Source organism: Microtus ochrogaster, chromosome 4, assembly GCF_000317375.1.
Source record: "Microtus ochrogaster isolate Prairie Vole_2 chromosome 4, MicOch1.0, whole genome shotgun sequence".
NCBI lineage: Eukaryota > Metazoa > Chordata > Mammalia > Rodentia > Cricetidae > Microtus > Microtus ochrogaster.
In genome coordinates, this window is record NC_022011.1 from 70,541,334 (window position 1) to 70,568,061 (window position 26,728).

The 26,728-nt window shown below is 41.5% G+C and overlaps 1 protein-coding gene and 1 pseudogene across 2 annotated transcripts in view; both read right to left on the reverse strand.

Annotated features, from left to right (window-relative positions):
- The window catches only part of Ccdc148 (coiled-coil domain containing 148), a 245,091-nt gene that overhangs the window by 149,328 nt on the left and 69,035 nt on the right, over positions 1–26,728 (reverse strand). The window contains exons 2-3 of one of the 2 annotated variants that reach the window (XM_013355678.2): positions 7,222–7,342; positions 826–929 (exon numbers count right to left, since the gene is read on the reverse strand). In XM_013355678.2, the coding sequence (XP_013211132.1) occupies positions 826–929; positions 7,222–7,326 (209 nt within the window). In that variant the 5' untranslated portion in view covers positions 7,327–7,342. Of the gene's footprint in view, positions 1–825; positions 930–7,221; positions 7,343–26,728 lie in introns of those variants that run through there. The other variant, XM_026778576.1, reaches the window with a different exon arrangement.
- Positions 23,177–26,728, reverse strand: part of LOC102002430 — a 72,576-nt pseudogene continuing 69,024 nt past the window's right edge.

The following is a 26,728-nucleotide window of genomic DNA, read 5'->3' on the forward strand; positions in this document are numbered from 1 at the left end:
CCCCTTGTCAGTTGTGACCCTTGCACCTCTTGTATAGGGATCACTGCACAGAGTACAAAGTTCACATTGTCATGAAAGTACACAAGCCCAAAGAAAAGGAAATGAAACTCAGAAACCTGACATAGACTAAGATCACAGTGAAATCTTCCTAAGAATGAGTATGTGCAATGATGTTTTTTAAAGCATGGTTTATAAATACTACAATGTCAGAGCAAATGGGTAAGCCTGAAATGGAAGATATCTTTTGGTCATTGCTTTTGGAAAAAAATTTGCAGAGCTTATAATTAAGGTCAAATATCAAATTATTATTTTGTCTTAATTCATCTTTGACTGCTACAAATAGTAACAGGGCTCAAATTAAAACTGAGTGAGTTACGGAGCAGCCTCCATTTGTATTGCGAACTCTTCAGCTCCTTTGTATTGAGAGCATTTATTAATCCTCTTCTGTGTGCCAACCATGAAAGGATGGCTGTGACGTTTGCCCCCGAGGCGCCTCTGCTTTAGAGGGAAGAGTGTGTAACCAAACGTGAGCATGTGATGTGTGTCTACACACAGCCAAGCCTGAGATGGGGCATGCAGAAGACGGAGAGAGTGGCCAGTACAGGTGAATGTCCTTTACCCCATCAGAGAGCAACGGCCTATCAACACATTCCCTGCCTTCCAGAATAAGCTAAGAAAACGTGGCTCTAATTCCAACGACTCGAAAGTTTGATTGTGTGGTTTAACTAACATGGACCATTACAGATGTAAATCAGTCATGGGAACACTCAGGAGTTCCCACACATCCCCACTGACCTGGGGGGGGGGAGGGGAAGGCAGGCTCACCTGGTTCCCTGCAGCCGCTCCAGTTCCTGCCACCACACCTGCTTGTGTTGTTTGACCAACATTTGCTCTTTAGCCGCCTTTGAAGTCTCCATGGCTTTTCTGATCTACATTTAGAGGACGAACCAAAGAGTAGCAATGTTCAAACTTGAAAACAAAAAACAAAACAAAACAAAAAAATTTCCCCCAGACCTGGGGGAGAATTGCAGGGGAGGAGCAAAGTGGTGAAGAAGATACTCAAAAATATATGCATGAACTTCTCAGAGAATTATGAAAAAGTCTGTATTTTTGAAATGTATTTCCACAGAAGAAAGGCTCCTGTTTTTCCAACATCACTGGTACATCTTCTAACATGCAATCCCCCTAAAATAAGTACTGAATAAATATCAGGGAGAAGAGAGCTGTACACTAGTGATACAAGCCAATAATCCTGGCACTCGGGCCATAGAGGCAGGAGAATCATGAATTCAAGGCCAGCCTTAATGAAACAGTTTGAAGCTGTCTCAAGAAACAAAGAATCAATGCAAAGAAAGACGACATGGCCTGGGGTATTGGCCAATTTGAGAACCCTATTTCAGGCATGCAAAAAGGTGAAGTTGTTGGCTTTTTCATTTGTTTTATTTTTTTGCTTTTTTTTTTTAATAATCTTTATTTACTGTTACTTTATGTGTATGGATGTTTTGCCTGCATCCATGTCTATGCATCACATGCATGCACGAAGGCCAGAAGCGGGTGTCAGATCCCTGAGAACTGGAGTTACTCATGATTGTTAGCCACCGTTTGGATCCTGGAAACCAAACCCGGGTCCCTTGGAATAGCAGCGAGTGGTCTTAACTGCCGAGCCTTCTCCCCAGCAGTGCCATTCTGGTTTTCATTAAATAAGCAACACCCCCACTTCATTCCCAAGGATGATTTCAGAAGATTCCACAAATTTGTCCCCATTTTGGACACATGTTTCCTACAAGATATTTAGAGAGTATCATTCTCATTTTTATACACAAGGATGCCAAAGGTCAGAGGATTAGGTTCAAAGAAACTGTAAAGTTTGAAAATACCAGTCCATAGGCCCTTGGTGTTGGGTTGGATTTAATCTGAGCCCTCATCACAAGATGGGAAAGGTTCATTAAATCCATTGTTAGGGGACCTGGCTTTAGTCCCAGCATCAGTAATCAAGAACAGGGACTGGAAAACGGAGCTGCAATCATTCAACTTCATGGCTTTATAAATAAACTTTTCAGGCTTAGGCAAATAGTTATTGAAAGGTACTTAACAAATACTGAAAACTTATGGAAGAGGGAAACTTAAATTTTTAACGAAATGTAGTATTCCCCAAGCCTTTTAGCATGCCACACACGAGTGCTTCAGGGACTTTGCAGCCAACTTCTGTCAGGTTTGGGTCTGTTGCCATCTCCCTGATCTGTGCCCAGGCATAAAGCAGCCTCTTTCTTGGCTGGCTTCTAGATGGGTTTAAATGACGGGAAATGTCTGCTACAGAAGTTTTGGAGGGAAGGAGACAAGACAAGGCCGACACATCATAATCTCCCTCCTAAAGCATTGCCCACCCCTCTCTTTTCAGAAGGTTCTCCAGTGCACCCAGTTTTCCCTGGACATGGTTCCAAATAGCTCAGAGGTTTCCTCCCAGGGAATGTGGTTCACCCCACGCCTTTGTTTCATTCCTCTGACCTGAGGGTGGCAGTGACATAGTTCAACCCTATGTTGCCTCACAGTCCCCTGCTTCTTGGCGCTATAGCTCTACCATCTGTGTGACCATCGTCCAACACTGAATGTTGCTTGACTCCAATCCCCCTAGCAGTGTCTGATACTTGGTTAGACTCTGTTAATAGCCATGTGGACTCTGAACTTTGTGTTTCATGTTAACACTTTTAGATACGTATGTATATATAAACCAAAGCTGGAGAGATGGCTGAGGGGTTGAGAGCATTGATACTGCTCTTGCAGAGGACTCAGGTTCAAGTCTTGGCACCCACAAGGTGCCTCACAACCTCCTCTAACTCCAGCTCCAGGGGATCTGACAACCCCTTCTGCCCTCATGGACACAAACCCACGCAGATACACGCATGCACACAATTACAAAATGAAACAAATAAACCTTTAAAACAGAAAGTACAAATCAGAAACTTGACAAATATACATATTTCATAATTTTACTGCTACTACACTATTTCAGTACTTTAATAGCTGTAAAATAGCAAGAATGAAGATGTAAAAACTTGAGGAGACAAGTTCCAAAAAGGGATCGTCATAATGCATGCTATTTCCAGCTGCTGTTCACTGATTACTTTAACCTTGAGTTTATCTTTGCACTGTTCCGGTTTCTGATTCAAAATTAGGGACATGAGCAAACAAAATTAATCCAAAGGATGAAGTCAAACCTTTCCCACAGAAGTTCTTAAGAACGTTATCACTATAAAGTTTTTTTTTTAAAATTTGGTAGGAGACACTGGTTAAAAAAAAATTCAATTTCTACCTATTGGAAAAACTGCAAGAATGGGGTATTTCTATGTTCTGATATGCTAGCACTTGAGTTAAGAATGTCTAAATCTTATTTCAAATTTTTAAGCATCTACAGCCTCTAAAATTTCTTGTAACAGACAGAACTTTAAAATTAGATTCTTTTGACATATTTGGTCCATGCTGTACAAAAAATTAAAACATATTGGTGGAAGATGTGAACATATTTTTTTACAGCTTAAGGAAAAAAAAAATCAATGTTGTTGCCTTTGGGCCCAGGGAAAGACCAATTAAATAGATTATAAAAGTCAAAAATCAGGTTACCGGTTTTCACTAGATACTTCCAGTACTTTCTACAACATCTTAATTTTTGGTTTTTTGTTTTGTTCTTTTGGAAATTCAACCACTGACTCCACTTTTATCCTGAGGCCACAAATGAAGAAAAACAAAGGCTTTAAAAGAACGCAAAGATTTAGAGTTGTATCTTCATCAGCTGAGATTGTTCCGTGATTCTAATTCATTTTACCGGGCAATAAGCCAGGTAAAATCATTTTTAAGGTGGGTGATAACTAATGCAGAGTGCATTTAAAATACTTTGAGGGGAAAAAATCAAGAGTAATGAATTTAGTAAAAGATCATAAAACCCCACTGTGTCTGATTTATTATGATTATCTAAGACATGAGACCGCCAACTAAGCCTTCTGAAATACTACAAAAGACTATAGGTCAGTGAGTCCCAGTTGAGAACTAAACATCCCCAAGCAGTGTAGAGCTTCAGCTGCCGGGAACGTGAAAAGACATTTGACAAAATTCACTAGGATGTGATGTGAGCTCTAGCAATGAAAAAGTGTCCATGCCACACCAAGGGAAAAACCGCCCTAGGATGCAGTTCCTCATCAGTCAGGCTGGCAGTGACGCTGGTATTGAACAAAGCAGTCCATGAGCCTCTTAAATTCTCATGGGCATAGAAAATGAGACAAGCCCCGCAGAAGGGAATGTGGCTGTATATAAGATGTTTTCATAACTGATTAACTTTGACCTAGCAGCATCATTTATAGAAATAGCTCTGGAAACCATCTTGGCAAAAGGGTCCTCGATTATTCACTGTGGCACCGTTTACAGTGGAGACTGGAGGACAAAATATCCTATCAGTGAGTGTTCTTTCCGATGTGAGCTGAGCCTGAATCTGAGCAGCTCTCTAGATAGAACTATATAGAACTATATACAACTATAACAAAGCACAGGAAATGCAAAGAGAAAAACGTGTTTCGTGACACCCTATGATGCAGTCGGCATAACTCTAACCATGAGGGACTATAAGACCAATATCATGCAGCTTCTTCAGGACTTACAAGTTATAAACCTACAAGAGAATGGAGGAAACCAAGTGAAGAAAAATAACAAGAATGAATCACCATATCTGGGTTGTATTCAGATGCCCATTTGAGGAAAATTTTGAAATAATTTTCTGAGGCCCCCAAGGAAATTTAATAATACTAACTAGATAAAATTATTGAGAAGCTAACACTTTCATACATGGTAGTGGCATGACAGGGCTTCTAAGTTCTAATGTTTTCGAGTAACATATTCCATGTTTCTACATGAAATATTATATCAATGATTTGCTTCAGAGCAGCTTAGCATGGGGGAGGGTGTGGTAGCCTCATAAAGAAAACTGGGGCCAAAGCTCCTCCCGTCTGAAGCTGGGTGATGTCACACAGTGACTCAGCACACAATTTAAACTAGTTGTGGTCATGTGTGCAGTTCTCTATAAGGTTAGAAAGACTTAATGGGTGGATATTTGAATTAAACAAGAAGACATACCCATCCAAAGCAAAGTCACATCAAAATAATTATGAAGCTTGCTTTTAAACTTAATAAGTTACAAATGGAGACATGGTGTACCACAAACTGGCCTCAGTTTCCAGCCCGGGTCCACTATGCAGCTTTAGATTAGAGACCGGTCGGTCCTTGGGCAGCTTGATCATTTACCTCGGAATCTCACCGGGCATTAGAAGCTGACCATGGTCAGTGACACAGGGATTATATAGAACAGTATCACATTACCCCACACCCCTAGGTCAGTAACGACATCCTGGCGAGTGGTTGAGGGGTCCAGATCTAGCTTGAAGTGCTACTTTTCCTTATGGGTCTCCACGCCAACATCCTACCATTCTGGGTGTATTTGATATTGCTAAAGTGCTGTGACCATTAACAATGGCTGTTAAGACTGTTAATCTCATCTGTAAACAGTGAACAATAGAGTAGTGAAATGAATAGGAAATTGGACATGATTAATACTAATATTCAGAGTGAACTGCTATCTCTGACATTACTCCTTAAGCCTGTACATATTTTATTAAAATGTAAGTAGTAATAAGAGCATTGACTAACAGAGATAACATTGGTAATTCTAGTTAGTACAGACTGTTTGGCAGATAAACATCAATAATGCTAAAATAGATTTTAAGAGCCTTATATAATTCCCAGCTCTTTAATCCTATTTAAGCCCTGAGTCTTCTAAGGAAACACTATTTAGTAATTATTTGCATCTTAAAAAGTAAACTATAAAATGTCAATGTAAATTCTCTAAGTTGAATGAGAAGAAAACAGCTCCAAAATTCATGTACAATACATTCCTATCACATCTTCCTTAATCCAGATGTAATAAAAATGTAAATTATATGAAGAAAAAAATCAAAGTATCAGAAAGTTATGTAACAGTTCTCAAAACACATTCATTCTCACTAACCGAAATGCAAAACAACAGACTAGACACAGTTGCTCTCAAAAGATACTTTCTCGCATGGATCTGTGGGGATTAAAAATGGAATCAAAAACTTATATTAACGACCACTACAGACTGGGCCATTTTCAGTAATTAAAGAAATCTACCAGAGTACAAATCCTAGGTTCCATTATTTCTAGAAAAACATGTAACCAAAACACTACTTTGGAGATTTACAGTCTACTATGAACGAAAACATCAGTGATGCTGTTTAGTAGGGCAGCTGAGAGGCGCATCCAGGGCCTGAGATGATGTCCAAAAGCTGACACTGAAGAACAGCATCTCGTCTTGTACTTAGTGATAAAAATGTAACGCTTTTAATAACTAAAGGCTTAAGTGTGGCTTCTGATTGGGAGCGATGATTAAAGGGAAATTAGCCTTGGCCAAATACCAAAGCTAACACTCAGCTAATCAACATACAACCCAAATGTCTCTTGTGATGCATCTCAAGTGTATGAGTAGGTGAGTAGATGGATAAAATTATTAATAAATATATACATATTCTAACATTGACAAAGATGTAGAGGAGGGTATGTTGTAGTAATTTTAGTTCAGGAAGAAACTTGGTATAGATCTCAACAGAGTAAAAATATTCATTAATTTTGGCACAATCATAGGAATTCACCCTATGGGGTAGAGGATTCTGACACATGGATTCCGACATAGCACAATTAAAGACACAATTCACACTTCACTAATTCTCAATTGATTGTAGTATTTCCTCTATTTAATCACTGCATACCACAAAGTTCAGGCTGTGTCTCCTACTTAACTTGCAGACACGTGACTAACAGAGTGTCTCTTACCCTTTAGAAGGCACTGTTTGGGATAAAGAGGTAGTCTGTCAGATAAGCTTGGGAATAAAATTATATTAAATACTAACTGCAATAACACATGCCTCCATTCTATAGTAACTAGACCTGATTCTAAAAAGGTTTTTTTTTTTTAAGGAAACAACATTGGATTTGAGGTCTCAAGGTCAGTTAAACATAAACTAGGCAGAACTGGGGAGACACTATTAATAGTTGGGGTACTAAAAATGACTTGGAGAGTCGCCTGTTTTCTATTTCCACTATAAATATTATCATCCCTTCTAGAAATTCAGTTTATCAAACTTTAAAAAAAAAAGAGCCTCTAACCTTCTTCTCCGCAGAAGCAGACGCTAACTTGGTGGCTTGGGTTAAGGCGTGTAACTGTTGGTAGTCTGCTGGCTTATACCTGAAGTTTCTCATCCTGTTCTTCATATGGAAAGCAGGTTATCTGGTTTATGTAAAACACAGAGAATGACACATTATTCAAGCCCAAAATTTAGTTAGGGGGAAAATATTGAGGTTAAATGGTATTTTCATTTTTAAAAGCAAATAAAAGATGGTTACAGCAGCCACGATGTACTTAGTTGTCTGTTGTATAGAACCTCTTAGAACACGGCAGCTGCAGTCATTGTAGGGCGTCGCTTCCAATGGGGCGTAAGACAATTCTGTGAGCTAGATAGAACGTTGCCAGTGCTAGAAATTATGATGCTACTCAATGTACTTGAATTCCAGACATTTTTAAAAATATGTTTGTCATCAACAGTAAATATTTTAAGCGTTGTATCTCTATTCATCAAACTACATAAGTAGATATTGAAGCACCAATGAATTTCTAATTCAAAGTTAAATTTGAGAAACTTTTTAATTAATTGTAGTGATATTTCATCTGTATTTATTTTAATAAATCTTGCCTGAGGCAAAGATCAGAAAAGCAAAACAGCCAGCCACCGGCTCTTACCTCTACGTCAGTCTGAAATGGCGAGCCTGCCTCCAGGAATCTCAGAATGAGACTGAATGTGTCTGAGAGCTGTCTCCTCCCATTTTATATTCCTCTCTAGGGCTGGGATTAAAAGAGGGCACCATTATTGTCCGGTGTCTGTGGTAAACTAGTGTGTCTAATGGGATTAAAGGTGTGTGTCACTGCCTGGTCTGTAAGGCTGACCAGTGGGGCTGTTTTGCTTTTCTGACCTTCAGGCAAGCTTTATTTATGAAAATACAAATTAAATATCTCTACAATTAACACTAAATATAATAGTTTAAATAAAACTCTAACTATGTAAAATATTTGTGTACTCTCCATCCGAAGGCATACAATATCCTAATTGAGCAGATTAACCTTTTTGATAAATTACAAGAAGAGGTCCACGAAGGCCAAGGCATAAACCACAATAACCCAAAAAATTCTAATAAAAATGCACATTTGCATCGATACGAATAACTAGTATCTGCTATAAGAGAATCCCAAATGCTGTCAGGAAAAACATCTCAGAAGAAGACAACGGTGTCCTGGCCACAGGTGTGACTAAAACAGACCCCATGCAAGAGAACTGGCCGGTCATTAGGCGTAAGCAAAACCAGTTTTCCTTATTAAAATTTTAGAATCAGCATTCTAAGTTTGTATCATTTTAAAACTGCATAATATGCTATAAATCAAAAAGGACAGATGGAAGTAGGGGAAAAACACCTGAGCTGTCATTTCTCTGAATCATCGCGGACAACCAGTCTTTTTTATCCATGCTTTCTGTATCTGTCAAGCAACAAGAGACCACTTAAATTTCACAGACTGATTTTTTAATATTTTTAAAGATGTATTGACTTAATTATTTTCAAAGGTGGTAACTGGGAGTGGCTGTCATAACTCTATTCAAGGGTATTTTTTTCTGTGCTGCTCATCCGTATTGTGTGCACCTGGTGAGGGTGCACATGAGGGATGCACACATATGTATGTGCACAGCAGTGGCGAGAGGTGAAATCTGGTGTCATTTCTCAAGAGCCAGCCTCTCTCCCATGGGACGCTGGCACCCACTGATCCATTTCTCTGCCCTTGCCAGACCAAGGTTTTATGTAGAACTAATGACCTAACTGGGTCCCCTTACTTGTGTGGCAAACGCTTTCCCGGCTAACCCTGCTTCCTAGGTCCTCTTCTGTGCTATTCTTGTTCTTGGTCACCTCCTAATCTTGTTTTCTCTCCTAATCTTCCTTTATGCCATTGCGTCTACTGATGAATACTTGATTAGTGGGGGGCTGGATGTCTTGAATTTTTGGAAAGAAACAGACACATCAGTTGAAGAATGAACTCTTCGCTCTCACTGTGGAGAACGTAGGAGTGGATCAACCCTTTTCAGGAGTGACTTTGCTGCTGACGAAACTCAGTCAGCAGGCAGCCTCTACTGTCACCTCCCTCAGGGTTGGACTTGGCTGCAGAAATCAGCTTCATCCAAAAGCAGAGCCTCCTGGGGACAGATAGCCCCTGACCACTGACTAAGCAACAGAGGTTATTGAGCCGGCTTGGCCGGACGCATGATTCTCTCATGTGGAAAATGTACTTCATAGCTTCCTGTTGCCTTAGTTTTCTCTTGGGCCATCCTGGCTCCTCCGCCTTCCTTTCACAGGTGTGGGTCCTGATAAACACATGGCACCCCCAAACCTGCCTCAGAACCTGTTTCCTGAGCCCCCATCTGCAGTAGCACTGAAGTGAGCAGGCATCACTCCAAGAAAACGCACCTCCACGGCAGACAGGCTAATTGGGTTGAGTTATAGCGCCCTCATTTCATAAATTGTTCCATACACAGAAGGGGAAAGTGGTCACCTCTAATGGTATTTGCAATAACATGAATCTTAAAGGAGAGAGAAAGTAGCAAAGGTCCGTGACTCTGAAAACCCTGCCGGCGTATCATGCGTAAATCGCCCACTAGCTTTGTGAATTAGGTTAGAAACTCTAGTGTGTAGTTTCCCCTGGGTCTGTGTCACAAACATTGTGTTTTAAGGTTTAATGACACTGAAAAAAAAAAAGAAAAGGTTTAATGACACTGGCACTCCACCCTAAGGCTGCTCTCTGCTCACACTCACATCTTATCCAATAAGCTTCTTCCAAAATCCGCATCCTATCCACTCATTTCCACCGTCATGGTGAGAATCAAGTCACCTTCTGCTTGAGTGACACCTCTCCCTCTGTTTTTTTCCCACCACATTCTTCCAACTAACTTCCCTGTCTTTAAGTCTTTATCTAGGATCTTCCAGTATTCCTTTTGTTCATAGATTAATTTTTCCTCAATGGACAGCTCGGCCCCTTTAGATTTGGAATTTCTTTTTCTTGGATTCAAAGCTTCAGAATCTTAAGCACAATTTATAGATTAAGTTGTAAGTGCTAGTTAGTAATATGCATAAGCTATGGGCCAAGCATTTATAATGAATAAGTCTCTTATTTGGGAGTTGTCTGGCAGGACAAAATATTCTGCCTATGAGCAGCTTAGCTTTTTCTTTTCTTATTTTTTTCTTTTTTAATTTATTTATTTATTAAGGATTTCTGCCTCCTCCCCGCCACCACTTCCCATTTCCCTCCCCCTCCCCCATCAAGTACCTCTCCCTCATCAGCTTGAAGAGTAATCAGGGTTCCCTGACCTGTGGGAAGTCCAAGGACCGCCCACCTCCATCCAGGTTTAGTAAGTTGAGCATCCAAACTGCCTAGGCTTCCCCAAAGCCAGTACGTGCAGTAGGATCAAAAACCCATTGCCATTGTTCTTGAGTTCTCAGTAGTCCTCATTGTCCGCTGTGTTCAGCAAGTCCGGTTTTATCCCATGCTTCTTCAGACCCAGGCCAGCTGGCCTTGGTGATTTCCCGATAGAACTTTTTCATGTGTGTGTATGTGATGTATTTATTTTTGTGATAAAAATTTCCCTTTCAGCCACCTTTATTTATGAGTACCTGGTTTTGTATAATCTGGTCCCCTGGTTTGCCACAGGAAAAAATGCAAACTACACAGCATTTCTTACCACCTACACATGGTTTTATTAATTTTATATTTATTTATCTTCTTCGCATGTATGTGTATGTTTGTGTGTGTGTGTGTGCATTAGTGAGCATTTGTGTGCCTTGATAAACATGTGGAAATCAGAGAATAACTTGTAGAATTTCTTCTTTCCTTCCTCCAACAGGTTCCAAAAATCAAACTTGGGTCATCAAGCTTGACAGCAAGTGTTCTTATCTTACCCACTCTGTATTTTTAATATAAAAATCTCACCCTAGAATGACCTCTAGAAATTAATGTTGCAAGTAAAAAACAATTTGTCTTCATGATCTTGATATCTGGCTTGGCCCAACCCATACAGAACTCATACATACTTGAATCTTTTGACATAATTACTACTTGTTCTTCAATACTATTGTACACTTCTGAGGAATGCTTATATTTGGGCATTACAAAAAATGAATTCACTTGCAGCGTTAATTTCAAAGAACTGAGCAAACATTCAGATTTAGAATTTGAAAAATTTATAAACAATTAATTTGGTCCAGTTTCTCCTTTTAGCATTTGGGATACCTGTGATACAGGAGAACAAGAAAGATCTAAGAGCCAGTGACTAGCACAGCTTCTTCACGTAATAAAACTTTCTGGAAATAATGCTTAATTCATTATCAGTATGGTGAGCCAACCCAGCCTGAGATGAAACTGCTAGGTGGCAAGCCTAAATTAAACGAATTTGCTCTACTCACTGTGAACATCCAGCCATTGTGCAAGGCTTGCGGCATATTTCACTGTAACGGACTGCCCTGACTCCATCATGGTTTTCTATAATACGGAACTATTTACTATAATGCAGTTCTATTTATTTATTTATTTATTTATTTAAGATTTCTGTCTCCTCCCCGCCACCGCCTCCCATTTCCCTCCCCCTCCCCCAACCAACTCCCCCTCTCGCATCAGCCCTAAGAGCAGTCAGGGTTCCCTGCCCTGTGGGGAATCCAAGGACCTCCCACCTCCTTCCAGGTCTAGTAAGGTGAACATCCAAACAGCCTAGGCTCCCACAAAGCCAGTACGTGCAGTAGGATCAAAACCCAGTGCCATTGTTCTTGACTTCTCAGCAGTCCTCATTGTTCGCTATGTTCAGTGAGTCCAGTTTTATCCCATGCTTTTTCAGACCCAGGCCAGCTGGCCTTGGTGAGTTCCCAGTAGAACATCCCCATTGTCTCAGTGTGTGGGTGCACCCCTCGCGGTCCTGAGTTCCTTGCTCATGCTCTCTCTCCTTCTCCTGATTTGGACCTTGATCTCAGAAGAGCAAATGTGCAGTCCCCATGCCCTTCAGATAAAGGATTGTCAAGCGACACTTAAAGCAACACTTTCAGATTCCCAAACAAGGGCGTGGCACCCAGGCCACTTGATACCCAAAGCGGTTGCCTGTAGCTAAATGCTTCAGTGAGTAACTGCTGCCTGAGCAGGGTCTCCCACGGTAAATCATTTGGGAATGCTTGGTTTTAGAAAGTACTCCATGCTTACACTACATGACAGCTAAGAAAGGGCTTGAATGCTGTCAAGATGAGAAGCTTTCAAGACAGACTTAATAGCTGAAAACATTTAAAATTAATGCATTTAGGAAAAACTTCTTAGAGTATAGGATGAATACTTTTATACACAATATTATGATAATTTTTCAGTGGCAAGAGGTTTGAAAAGAACATTTTAATATGTTCTGTTTTACAGATCTGGCAGAGAATCTGAAGAGACAAATTAACTCAGGACCTTCAGCTGCCCTCCCCCCTACTGTGCTCTCCTCCATCCCCACCCCTTGCTGCCCAGGGCAGGTAGGAGAGCTGGCCCTGAGGTCATAGTGGGAGGGCTGTCTTCTGTCCATCACCAGCTGCAGCACTCGAGAGAAAGGTCCCTGCACCTTGCCTGGGCAGCACAATAGAGCTGACCCTGATGGTATGGGTGGGGGAAACAGAGCATTCAAAGCAGGAGAACTGGCCCTGGCCCTTGCTGCTTACTGCCTAGGGTGAACTAGCAGAGGCAATGCTGGAGAGCTCTCCCTGGGGGTGAGGACTGGGGAGAGCTGGCCGGCTGACCAACCCTGTAACTACTCAGGCCCAGGGTTATGAGTTGGCCCACCCCAACATCCACTCCATCTGTGATCTGGCAGAGCACATGAAGGGGCTGGTCCTGCAGACTCCAAAGCTGCAGGATTTCCATTACACAGGGCAACAACAGGATACCTAAGAGGAGTTCCAGTAAGGGCCCAGTATCAATAGTGTAGCAGAAACCAGAGGCCTCAAACCAGACCAACCACTCTTTGCAATGAACACTTGCACATAAAGCTATATGGATCAAAGGGTTTACTGCATGACTCACTGTGGCACACTGCAGCTTCCATGATGAGATTTTCTCCTGTTTTTTTTCTTTCCCTTAAATTTTATTTTATTTTATGGGGGGGAGGTTGCAAGGGCAGAGGGTGGATACGAAAGAATGGGAAATAAATGGAAGCGAGATGCATGATGTGAAAGACACAAAGAATAAAAAAAAGAAAGCTAAAAAAGAGGAAAATTAACAAATGCACGCGGGCTTAACTGGGTCTCTACTGGGTAGGTGAAAAGTCGGGGCTTCCCTAAAGATGAGAAAAATAAGTAGCAGAGTTATAATTTATAAAATGAAGTAGGTTTTTTCCCCCCCACAACATTAAAAGTTGATTTCACCTGTTTTCTGGATGGAAAAACTTTTACTATACTGCAGAAGAAAGTTATATTTAGACTTCAAAATGAGAGAATCTACAGCTATATTAAAAATTGATAATCTTAGGGTATTTGGTAAAATCCTTGCTATCTTAGGAAACTTATCCTCATGGACAACTGATTAATCTACATATCCATGCAACTATTGTGTGGATCTCAACATGCAATAGCTTTGATGTAATATCAAATTATAATCTGTTTCATATGACAGCTCTCACAATGTTTTAAATGTCAGTTCAAATATTATTGCTAGAATCTACCTTGAGTGGTAGGGTTTTTTTTCTAATATCCAAAATCCCCTTTTAAAATCTCAGCAGAATGGGTGTGTGTTTGCTTCATTATGAAACACTGTGCATTCTAGTTTGCATAAGATAAAGTTTTTGCCCTGGAAAAACTAATGGAGCCAAAATGAGAAATGATTAGAACTGATCACGATCAGACTGCTCCCTTACATAACAAATACCAAGCATAATGGGGAAGGACTCACTCGATCACTCAAAAGAAAAAACAAAATAAACTGCTTAAGGAATTTATGGGATTTGTTCTTTTTTTGTTGTTGTTTTACTTTATTTTATTTTGGTTTTTCGAGACAAGGTTTCTTTGCGTTTCTTTGAAGCCTGTTCTAGAACTAGCTCTTGTAGACCAGGCTGGCCTCGAACTCACAGAGATCCACCTGCCTCTGACTCCTGAGTGCTGGGATTAAAGGTGTACGCCACCACTGCCAGCTCTAGGATTTGTCCTTTTAAAAGATCACAAAATACACTGTAGTAAATAACAGGAAACTTGAGCAGAAAGGACTCTGCAAGCTAGATACATAAGAGTGACAATATCTGGACTGGACTGTAGCAGTTAATTTTGACTTTGCTATTGCTTAAGCACAACTTCTAAATTTTTATCACAAAATAAATACATCACATACACACACATATGAAAAAGCTAAGCTGCTCAAAGGCAGAATATTCTGTCCTGCCAGCCAACTCCCAAATAACAACACAGACTTATTATTCATTATAAATGCTTGGCCCATAGCTTATGCTTGTTACTAACTAGCTCTTACAACTTAAATTAACCTATATTTTTAACTTGTGTATTACCATGTGGCTTGATACCTTTTTTTCAACTTGCTTCCCCCCCCCCCACATCTGGCGACTCTGCTTTTGTTTTATCAAGCTGGTCCACAAGTCCCACCTAACCTCTTACTGTTTGGCTATTGGCCATTTAGCTCTTTATTAAACCAATGAGAGACACATCTTCACAGTGTACAAAAAGATTGTTCCACAACAACTGCTAGTAGTTAATCATAGGGAAAATTCTATCACAGTTTCTAGTATTTTAGCAGTTATAAAAGAAGCCAAATTTCCTGATATCAAGGATCATTTAGACATGAAATAAATACATAAGAGTATAACTAGCCACATTGAAAGAAAATTGAGCTATTTATTAAATCTTTTCTACTAGAAGACAGGACATACTAAATAAAATACAGTTTGCAAATCTTACAATTAAAAACTTCTCTGTCAGATGTTGGTGGTGCACACCTTTTAAATCCCAGCACTCAGGAGGCAGAAGCAGGCGGACCTCTGTGAATTCAAGACAAGCCTGGTCTACAAGAGCCAGTTTCAGGACAGGCACCAAAGCTATACAGAAAAACCCTGTCTCAAAAAACAAAACAAAAATTCTCAAGGTCAGTTTTAATGTTCTGTAACAACAAATAAACATCTTAAAATTTTTAACTTTAAAGGTACTACTTACAATAATGTAAAATTGCATAGAAAATTTATTTTTAAAAAATTTTCTGGCAGCCAGGCAGTGGTAGCACAGGCCTTTAATCCCAGCATTCAAGAGGCAGACACAGGCAGATCGCTGTAAATTTGAGGTCAGCCTGGTCTACAGAGTGAGTTCCAGGGCAGTCAGAGCTACACAGAGAAACCCTGTCTTGAAAAACAACTACAAAAAAATTGTCCGGCTCTATTTGGCCCTGGTACACAGAAGGCTAGTTTCATTTAGCCTTAGAGATTATTTTCAAACTGTTTGTGTACACATACAAGTACTCATGTAATCTGTATACAAATGTAATAAATAGTGGCATGTGCACTGTTGAATAAATTTGTTTTTATTTAATAATATAACTTGGTCATCTTTCCTTGTCATTTTGTTACTTTACTCCTGTACATAAATCTACATGGACCTTAATGGCCATAGAATATGCATTTCATTAACATGCTGAAAATGAGCATCTGAGGGAATAATTTCATTCATAAGCACTAATTTGCTTATTTTGTATGTGGGGTAGGTGGGCATGAGTTGTGCATGCTATTAGCTGACACACGTGGAGGTCAGAGAACAACGTACAGGAGCCACAGTGTTCTTCTACCATGTGGGTACCAGAAACTGAACTCAGGCCATCAGCTCACAGGTGAATGAGTGCCATCCTGTTGGTCCAAGAAAGAAATTTTTCTAGAAAAAAGTAATTCTACACTTTCACTGCAAAACAAAATCAATAATCAGACAGGAAAGCTATAAAATCTCTGCCCCTCTCATAATTCATAAACATTGGCTTAGGAAGCAAATTCCACACATACTCAACCTTTTGGAAAGGTCTCTACTTTTATGTCCTCAATAGTTCAGAGAGACTAAATCAACCTTGCTTTAAAAATGATTCAAACACAAACCTACCTATCCCCGTGCTTTTCCAGGTTGGAGAAGAGAGTTGAGTAAAGAGGGCAGTTAACACAGGGAAAGAGCCAAAAGGGGCCAGTCTCTGAAAATCTCTAGAATTCCATAGGGAAAAAAGTGAGAGCCACCCAAACAGCATCCCTCGGGCTCTTTCCTCCCTTTATAACTCCCAGTTACTGCAATAATTCTAATAGCCTAGGAATATACACCTATCTTAGGTACTATGCTCTATGTTATAAGATGGGAGAGCAGAATGGACCAGTTTACACAGCTTGCCCTGATAGCCTTAGATATTCTGATGAGAAACCACTAATAGGACTCAGTGCTCGTAAATCATCTTGAGGAAAGTAAGTCACTGTTTCTGAGAAATACAGTTTCATGTGACAATGGTGGTGAGTGTCATCCCAACACTCCTGAAGCTGAGGCAGGAGGATGATACATTCAAGGCCAGCCTGAGCTGTATAAGACCATTTCAAGCTAAAACAAAAATAAAAATTTCTTCCCCGCCAGGCGATGGTGGCGCACACCTTTAATCCCAGCACTCGGGAGGCAGAGGCAGGTGGATCTTTGTGAGTCCGAGACCAGCCTGGTCTACAAGAGCTAGTTCCAGGACAGGCTCCAAAACCACAGAGAAACCCTTTCTCGAAAAAAAAATTTCTTCCCCGTTTTGCCCTTGAACATGGGGCTGGTGGGGAAAGGAGCTGCCTGTGACCCTGCTGCTGATGGAGACTTCCCGCCTCTCCTTTCCTCGATGTACCATTTGGACATCCTCACGTTTGATACTCTGTCAACCGTCTGGTGCCGTTTGGACACTGACTTTCCAAAGCACCAGAACCTGCTCTGAGAATTTCACCTGTTCCTTCTTGAGTCCTTTCACCACATGTCTCTGGCAGTATGGGTGTCACGTGACCTCCTGCTCTAGCCTCCCTGACAGATTTCTGCAAGAGCCTTTCATCTCTCAGCAGCAGGTCCCATCGCACAACTGCTTTGAGAATGAGTAATGTCTCAAAAATCCGAACAGACCAGAAATCCATCACACCAAGTGGGTTCTTACTGCTTTCCAGGATGGAGTGCAAATTCACCATACGTGACAAGAATCTAGACCCTTGGTTATCCTTTATCCTAAACCTTTGAAGATCCCCAAGCACACAATGCTATGGAGGGATGATGGTACCCCAAGAGATGCCCACATAGGACCTAGCCCTCACATGGCAAAGGGAAATGGGGTGGGGGGGGAGCAGAGAGCAGTGAGGATGCGGGACTGTCCGGGTGCCTGGTGTAATCACAGGGACTTCACAAGAGGGAAGCAGTGCACCATGGTCAGAGAAGGAGACACAGTGATAGAAGCATAGATCAGAAACGAGAGTGATGGCACACACAGTGTCTTGAGGACGGACGGATGAGACCAATGCAGGTAAACTAGAAGCTGCAACTGGGGTAGAAAACAGAGTCCCTCTCCCCTGGAGATTCCAGATGCTTGCTGGTACCCTGATGTTGGTCACTGAAACCCATTTTTGAGGTCTGACCGGCAGAGTGCAATGGCAATAGTGTTATTGAAGCCACTATCTCTTTAGGAATTTTATTCTCCACAAGAGGAAGCTGAGAATTCTTTTGTGCCCCCCCCCCTTAGCTTTGCACACACACTATCACTGGTCTTTGGAATGCCCGATCCTAAGCTACTTCTCTAGTCTGTACTTCTTAGCTTCATCTCAAGCACACCACTAGGGACTTTCTAAGTTCAGACAGATGATTTTCCCCTCCCTGTTCTATGGTGACACCTTGTCAATATGTCGCCATGGCTTCTCTTATTGATGCATTTACTCCAATGTTCACTGAACATCTACACTATACTAGATTAAGGAGGAAAGATTGCATCCAGGTACCTGTTGAGACTCCTTCCTTAAATATTTCATTTAAACCAGGCCTGTCTACTCCTAATCACTCCATTAGGATCCTACTTGTCAGAGCCCCCAAACCTGATCTGTCAGTCATTTCCAAACCCCCAGATCACTTCCTGGAGCATCATGTATTTGATGTGCATGGGTGTTTTGCCTGTGTATGTCTCTGTATCATGAGTTTATTTTTAATGCCTGTGGAAGCCAGAAGAGAGCATCAGATCACCTGGAACTGTAATTGCAGATTGTTATAAACCACCATGTAGGTGATGGGAATTGAACCTGGGTCCTCTGGAAGAACAGCCAGTGTTCATAAACACTGGACCATTTTCCCAGCCCTTTCCTAGGGCATCATGGCCCTATTAAGTTGCAATAATGATGTGACAGTCAGCCTGCGATTTCTAGTTAACTTTACTTTGAATTTTATACAGTTTTATACAGATTTGATGTGACTTGAAGAGGACCGATTTGAGGCGCCATCTTTAACCAAATGATTAAAAGCCCTGTCTGTCCTTTTTCCTGTGATGAGTTGTCACAAATGCGTTGCTCTTCCTCTTGATTACAAGCTTGTTCATTAAAAGAAAAGTGCACATGCCAAGGCCACCAGCAAGGTTATGAAGTTTGATAATTAATGGCATTTTGATGTGCTTTTCCCTATTACTGCTGAGAAATTTTACCATCTGAAGCTTGAAACTGGCAGAGACGGTAGTGTGCTAACATCCACTCTCCACTTGCATCTTCCCTTCCTAATAGACCCGGGTTCCGGGCAAGGCTGGAATAGTGTGCTTTAGAGGCTGTCGGTGTTCATGCAATTGGTTCCAGCCAATGAGATTTAAGCAATGAGATGTAAGAAATCAGGGGCCAGATTTGGTTTCTCTTGCAGCTCATTCCCACCCTGACACACACACACTTCCCTGACCTTCCATTCTTCCTGCCAGAAATGCAAGGGTAAAGCCAGATATGGAGAAACAGTCATAGAGGGTCTGCTTGCATGAAAGATACACACAAGCATCACAGAGAAGGAAGCCGAGAGGAAGCCGGACCGTTGGCATCAAGATTCTTTCTGCTGTTCTTACCCTGCACTGTTCCCTCTGGACATGGTATTATGAGGAAAATAAATCCCCACATTACTGCGGTCAGGTTCTGTAATTTCCAACCACACAAAATTCTCAACTGCAAAAAAATGCTGGAATAGTACAAAGCACGCGCACAGAAAAGAGCCTTCGGGGCCCCTCATTTAAAGCAGTCTAGAAACTGTTCTAGAGAATTACACGGCCATATAGACAAATGTCTTAGAAAACATCACTGTCATTGCTTCCCCAAAAGTATCACAGGAGATTTCCGTCTAGCAAAATCCTCCATTGAAAAGCTCTACTAGAGTAGAACGCTCAGCTCCAACACAGGTGGAGGAAAGTCGTAGAAGGGCGTGTGGGTGGTACTGGGAGAAGAAAGGAAAAGTACTCCACGATTTAATTAAACTGCTGAAAAAGCAGTACAAAAAAGACGCGAGGCAAGAGAATGTGTCTGTGGGTTTGTAATGCCCTGGAATGAATAGCTTTCCCACAAAGGATCAATTATACAGGAAGCAATTTTCTTGTAAATATTATATGAAAGTTTTTTAATTTCAATAAAAAATAGCGGTCTATTAAAGCAACAAAGACTACGAAACTGCTCAGTGACAGCGCCGTGAGATGTAGGGGCTAACGTATCTTGAGGGAATGGAATAGTTATAATAGGGAAGCAATGTTTATTTGCCGTGCTATTGCCAGGTGAGATTTGAAAAGATTTCTGTGCTAATAAGTAAAGGCAAAAAGAAAAGTAAAATTTTCACAATTAGAGGTGTTAAGATGACATTTAGAAGGAAATAGAGAAAAGGTGACAGGAAAGCAAAGAAAGAACAAAAAGAAAATCATTTATTTCCTGTTTCCTTTTTCTAGACACCTCAAGTCATTTAAAAAAAAAAGTCTCATGTCTCCTCTAAATGCAAATTTGCTGCTGAGAGGAGGCAGAGTGGGGGTAACCTCTGAAGGTGGTAATAGTCTCCTGAGCTACTCATCTTCAGGAAGACACATAGACACACTCCATGTACCCAGTCGGATCATTACTTACTGGCTGATGTGGGCAGTGTAGCACTGTACCTCGGTGAGACTGTGGCGGTAAGAGGTGTACTGAGAGACATTAGGAAGTTAGGGAAGGCCTGGCTCCACCCCTTTCCCCGGGTAGTTTCAACCTAGTCCTAAGGGAAGCGGCAACGCTTCAACTCTCTCTGACTTCACAACCTCTTGTGAAGGAATCACATTGTGTCACCCAAACAATGATTTTTAAACTGTTTTGTGGAAAACAAAATAAGTTTTTGTTAAAGCTAGAAATAGGAAAGGAATAATAGGTTTCTATCTTCTAGATTTTGCCTGTGGAGTAGGAATGAGGGTAAGTGGGTCAGTGATCATGTATGTCAAGGATAGTGAGGAGTTGGCTACATAGGAGTTCCTTCTTGGATTTAAATGTACCGTCAAGAGCTGGAGAAATTTCTCAGTGAGTAAGGGCACTTGCTGCTCTTGCAGAGGGTCCTGAGTTCGATACACAGTACACACAAGTCAGCTTACAGTGATCTGTAGCTCCAGTCAGGTGATCTGATGCACTTTTTTCTGTCTTCAAGGGTACCAGCCATTTATGTGGAGTTTGGACATACATGCAGCCAAAATATTCATACATGTAAGATAAAAATAAATCCAAAAGAGAAACGAATGTGCTATCAAAATACTTGGATTCAAGCCAGGAATGGTTGACACACACCTTTAATCTCAGCACTCAGGAGGCAAATGCAGCTGGGTCTCTGAGTTTGAGGCCAGAAATGGCTGGCTATATAGTGAGACCCTACCTTAAATAAAAAAATAAAATAAAACTATAATAGTCAATAATAAGAAATACTAATTACCACTTGTTAGTAGTAATCGATGACAGATAAATTAGAATGATTAACTACAACATGCCCAATCAAAATATCAAAGATCAGCACGTAGTGCATTACTCTGAACTTGGGAGAGAGGGATGGGGAATTCAAGGTCAGGACTGTAGACACAGAGAAAGGTGTGTGTGGGAAGGGAACACCCAGGCTTGCAAAAGGCCAGGGATCTACCTCGGTTGGTTGAGCATTTGCCTAGCATGTATAAAGCCCTACATTCAATCCTTGGCACACATAAAATTAGGTATGGTATTAATTATTCCAGCACTGGGGGAGGCAGGAGGACCAGAAATTCAAAATTCAAGGTCGTCTTCAGTGAATTTGAAGCCAGCCTGAGATACATGAGATGAAGTTTCTCCTCCCCCCACCCCAAAAGAAATTCCAGGACACTGGAGTTCAAGAGATTTCTTTACCAAATGCTAATCCAAAGTGGAAAGGTAAGAAGTTGGGCAATATTAAACTAAGAACTTCTGTAAGGAAATGAAAAGGCAACTGGCAACATAAACATTATGGAAATGCATTTGCTGTCCAAGCATTTTCCTCATAAAAGTGTGGGTCCAGAAACATATTTCAAAAGCACATATAAATTAATAAGATAAAAGCTGACAAGCCATTAAAAAAAAACAGAGCAGAAAACCTGAACAGACAATTCACAACAAAAAGACACCTTCCCATACTAAAAGACATTTTACTTCACTCGTTAAGGAAATCCAATTTAAGTTGCAATATGATAGCACCATCAGCATGCTATAGAAGCTAAAACAGAACACAAAATGCTTGGTGACAGAGGAAGAGCAGAAGAACAGAACAGTTACGTGGCTAGTAGGGGCGTAAATCCGTGTATTTTCTCCAGGAAAATTGTTCAGCTATTTTTGCCTTGCCATTCTAGTCCTACATATATTCAGTGGAAATGTGCACACATCATCATCATAAAACACAAGCAAGCAAACTCCTAATAGTCCCTTAAAGATGACCTCGATGCCATGGTCTGAATGCTGACATCAGCTCAAAAGGGATTATGTTAGTTGGAGGGACCTTATAGGAAGTGGCAAAGACTCCTTTCTCTTCATTGAAATTAGCCTTTCAAGAGGGGAGACCAAAGAGATGTGATTTCTGTTAGCATCACTATAAGATGCCTCTCAAAGTGAAGAACACACCCTCACCAGCCATCAGCTCTGCAGGCTCACCACTCCGAACCATAAGCAGTGAGGGTGTGCAATGCTCATTAGCGGCAGCGGTGGAACAAGGTGAGGCAGTCACAGGTTCACTTGAATCGTTAGTGACTGGGGATTTGAGGAAGAGCGAGGAATAAAAATCAATCAATCTTAGCATCCCAAATACTATTTGGATTTAGAAAATGATACTCCTGGTCCTGTGCACAGGGAAATGTGAGAAGGCACAAGGTGTGTAAACGGCACACACGACTCTTCTTCCAAGAACAGGATTAAATTAACTGCCACCAGATCGCACTCGCAGCTGCCATCTGAGGTTTATTTGATATAATAACATGACAGAATCAACAAACTTGCTGAAAGGTACTCAGTGACTTTTAAAACCAAATCTTCACACTCTAATGGCACAGCATGCTTCATATTCAAAAAGACACTATAACATGTTAATATTATAGCAAGTTTAAAGGATGACGTATAGCTTATGCATAAATACAACATTCTAAAGCAAAGTACAAAATAAGAATATTCTTATTTGATAAAAGTGTATAAAAATATCTAGGCTGGGAGAGACATAAAGTGCTTAACAAGCAAGGACAAGGGTATGAGGGCCCTGGGTCTATGTAGAAGCTGGCCATGGCAGTGTATGCTTGTAACCACAGGGCTGGAGGAATTAGAGACAGGTAGATCCCCTGGGAGCTTTTCTGGCTAGCTGTCCTAGCCCAAACAGTGATATACATTTCACTGAAATACCCTGTCCCAAAAAATGATGGTGGAGAGATGCAGGACACCTCATGTAGATCTCTGGCCTCCAGATGTGCACACATAGGTGAATGCATACAAACACAGGCACCAGCACAGATACACACACACACACACACACACACACACACACACAGACACACATACTTTTCTTACATAACTCATTCAAAGTGGGACACAAACACACATCCATTTTTTGAGGCAGAGTTTCTCTGTGTAGCACTGACTGTCCTTAACTTGCTCTATAGACCAGACTGGCCTTGATTTTATAGACCCACCTGTCCCTGACTCCCAAGAACTAGAATTAAAGGTGTGCTCCAGCAACCCACTTTTAAAGTAGGAAGGTATACCTTTAATCCAGATCTTTTGAGGTGGAAAGATCTTTTTTTTTGTATTTTACAAATAAAGTTTTATTGGAACACACACAGTCAAGTCCATTTGTTTACTCAGTATCTATGGCTGTTTTGACACTGTAAAGTCAGGGTTAGGCAGTTAGGAGACAGAGGACATGGCCTGCCAAGCCCAGAGCATTGCTCTCAGGCCTTTTAGAGAGCATGTAGGCTGACACCTCGCTGAATAACAAGTGGCATTTTCCTTACTGTACTCTTGTATCATTTTCAGAGGGATTCAAAGGGTTGCAGTCAGTGAGAACATGTGGATTAGAGCCCACAATGGGGTGCACATCTGTAAGCTAGCAGTTGGGATGTGGAAGGAGGTGGATTTAAGAGTTTGAGGCTAACTTGGGTTATATGAGAACTGGTCTCAAAAAAAAAAAATGACATATGGCTTAAGGCTTTTGTGACAACCAGGAAGGCTTAAAGAAGGAAATTACAAATGCAAGCCATTGTATCTCTAGGCAAAAATGTCCATGAACTGAACTCTATTAGGGAGTTAATCAAGAGCCAGTATAATAAGTATAATATATACGATTATCACTTTATGTAAAGGGGACATTTCTTGTGTTGGCAGAAGTCTAAGTGGCTGACAGATCGTATCCACTGTGTTGGTATACAGGCCTCTTTCTCTGAAAAATGTCCAGGAGAAATGAAGAGAACACATCCAGAGGAGGGAGGCGAGGAACTGTGTTCAGGAGGCTTTCCCCAAGGTCCCTGTGCCCACGACTCAGAACTTCAGAGGAATGACAGGCCAGTATTTTGGCTGCTGTTTGTCACAGTACTTGTCAAAGCTCATCTGCACAGCAGCCTCCATGGCCAGGATCTTGGGAGCACTATCCCCATACAAGCGCTTCATCTCGGCTTGACGCCGCTCCCCGGGCTTCTCTGAGGGAGGCTCTGTGGACCGGTGGTGGTTGTAGTACAGCCCATGGTCAGCATTTACATAGTCGTCCAGGCGCTGGGCTTCTAGCTGCTGCTGTTGCAGCCTCTCTTCTCTGTGCCTCTCAGTCTCTGCAAAGTACTGGCGGAGCTCCTCCGTGATTTCCATATTGCTCAGGTCACACTCTATTTCATTATCTGAATCCGACTCCATCGCTTCCTCTTCATATGGGGCTTCGTCTTCTCTTGTGGTTGCCTGGATTCTACTGCTATCATACAGAGGCTGCCCAGAGCTTTGGAGATGGGAAACCCTGCAGGGAGGCTCCTGCCAGACCACGTGTTGGCCTTGATAGTTCCAAGGATGCCCAGCCTCATAATCAACAGAGTTCCAGGGAAGAACTCCTTGAGGGTAGAACCAGGGGGAAGCGAGAGAGGAATTCCTGGACTTCCTGTAGACATTCTGGTGGGTTCGCATCCAAACCATTGCATGATGATAATGTTGCCAATATCTTGCATATACTGGGTGAGAATACCAAGATTCATTAGTTCTCCATTTTGAAGTCATTGCTGCTATCGCTGATTGCAAATTCCAAGTGAGCACTCATGGGCATGCAGCTTGCAGATGTCAGGCAGTGGACAACCACGGGCCCAATTTTCAGTGGAGCGGTTGTAGGGAGGTCGGAAAGATCTTCTTTTAATCTGGGTCATGTAGTAAACAGAGAGCAACTTGTTGGTTCCCAGCCACTCAGCCCCAAAATAAGCACACAGAAACCATATTATTTAAATCACTGCTTGGTCTATTAGCTCTAGCTTCTTTTTGGCTAACTCTTACATATTAATTTAACCCATCTCCATTAATCTGTGTATTGCCACGTGGCAGTAACTTACTGGGTAAAATTCTGTCAGACTCTGGCAGGGCTACATGGCTTCTCTCTAACTTCTCCTCTCTCCCAGCACTGTGTTCAGTTTCCCCCCGCCTAGCTCTGTTCCCCTACAGCTCTGCTATAGGCCCAAAGCAGTTCCTTTATTAACCAATAATAATATTCACAGCATAGAGAGGGGAAACCCACACCAGGGTCACACCTTCTGCTATTGGCCTATTAAAGGATATAGTGGTGCTATCCACGTCATACTTGAAAACATGTCTTCTGATTCATTCTGCCCTCCTAAGAGCCTTGGAAAGGGTGAGATGCAGATCCCAGACCGGCACCTGCTGCTCACACTGAGGCATCTGTACAGCCTCTTGGGGGAGTTTCAAACTGAAAGCACCCACTGGGAGGGTGAAGGCCAAACAGAAGCACAAGCCTTACCAAACTCCACTGGGCTCAGAGACAGGGGCTGCCAGCCTATGTCAGAAAACTGACCCAGCTGCTCCTAGTGAAAGAGAGCTGCCAGGTTCCCTTCCTTAACTGGCCAGAGAGGATACTCATCAAAACCCTCCCACCACCAAGATGCATTTTGTGACTGCTGTGTGTCCTTGGATCTGCCGCTTCTTGGCTGTCTCTGTCGCTTGTAAGAGAGTGACGGGGAGAGAGAGAAATTATTGAACACACACATGCTTCAAAAGAACAACCCTGTAACATAGTTTCCAGTAAGTTATCACCATGGCTAATAATCCTACTTTTAGGAAGTTTTCAAGGGACAATTGTTAAAGAAAGATTTTAATGAGCAAAAATGACTACCCAGTGCTGCCTAGGTGAAAAATCAGAACACCTATAGTGACTTCCTCAGTATTTTCTGTGTTCCTAGTAGGTCTTCTTTCCCCCTTCATCTGATCACAACAGGCCCTGATGCCCACCACAGATCAGAGATAACTAACACCAGGCCTAGTCAACTATAGAGTTCATGTTGGCTCTAACATCATGATTCATGGTTTATTTAATTTTAGTCATGTGATTCAATAGAGCCAACCATAAATTAAGAATGTTTTCCGTACAGACATTTGTGTTGTCTTTCCTCGATTTTTTTTTTTTTTTTTGGTTTTTTCGAGACAGGGTTTCTCTATGGTTTTGGAGCCTGTCCTGGAACTAGCTCTTGTAGACCAAGCTGATCTCAAACTCACAGAGATCCGCCTGCCTCTGCCTCCCGAGTGCTGGGATTAAAGGTGTGCGCCACCACCAACCAGCTTTCCTCGATTTCTTTATCATGTAACATCAATTAAGAGAATATCAGTGGTTATCATATTTAAGTTTGAGATACTAAAAGAATAACCCTCCAGGTGAAGGCGTAAGTCACAAACGATGCCACAGCAGTTTGGAATTATGATTAATAGGGTAGTATTTATTTAAAGGGGAAAAAAACTTACAGATTACCGTCAGCCCTCTGTGCAACCAGGAAGGGAGTCTAGTCGCCAGCCGAGCAGGAAGTGAAGAGAGA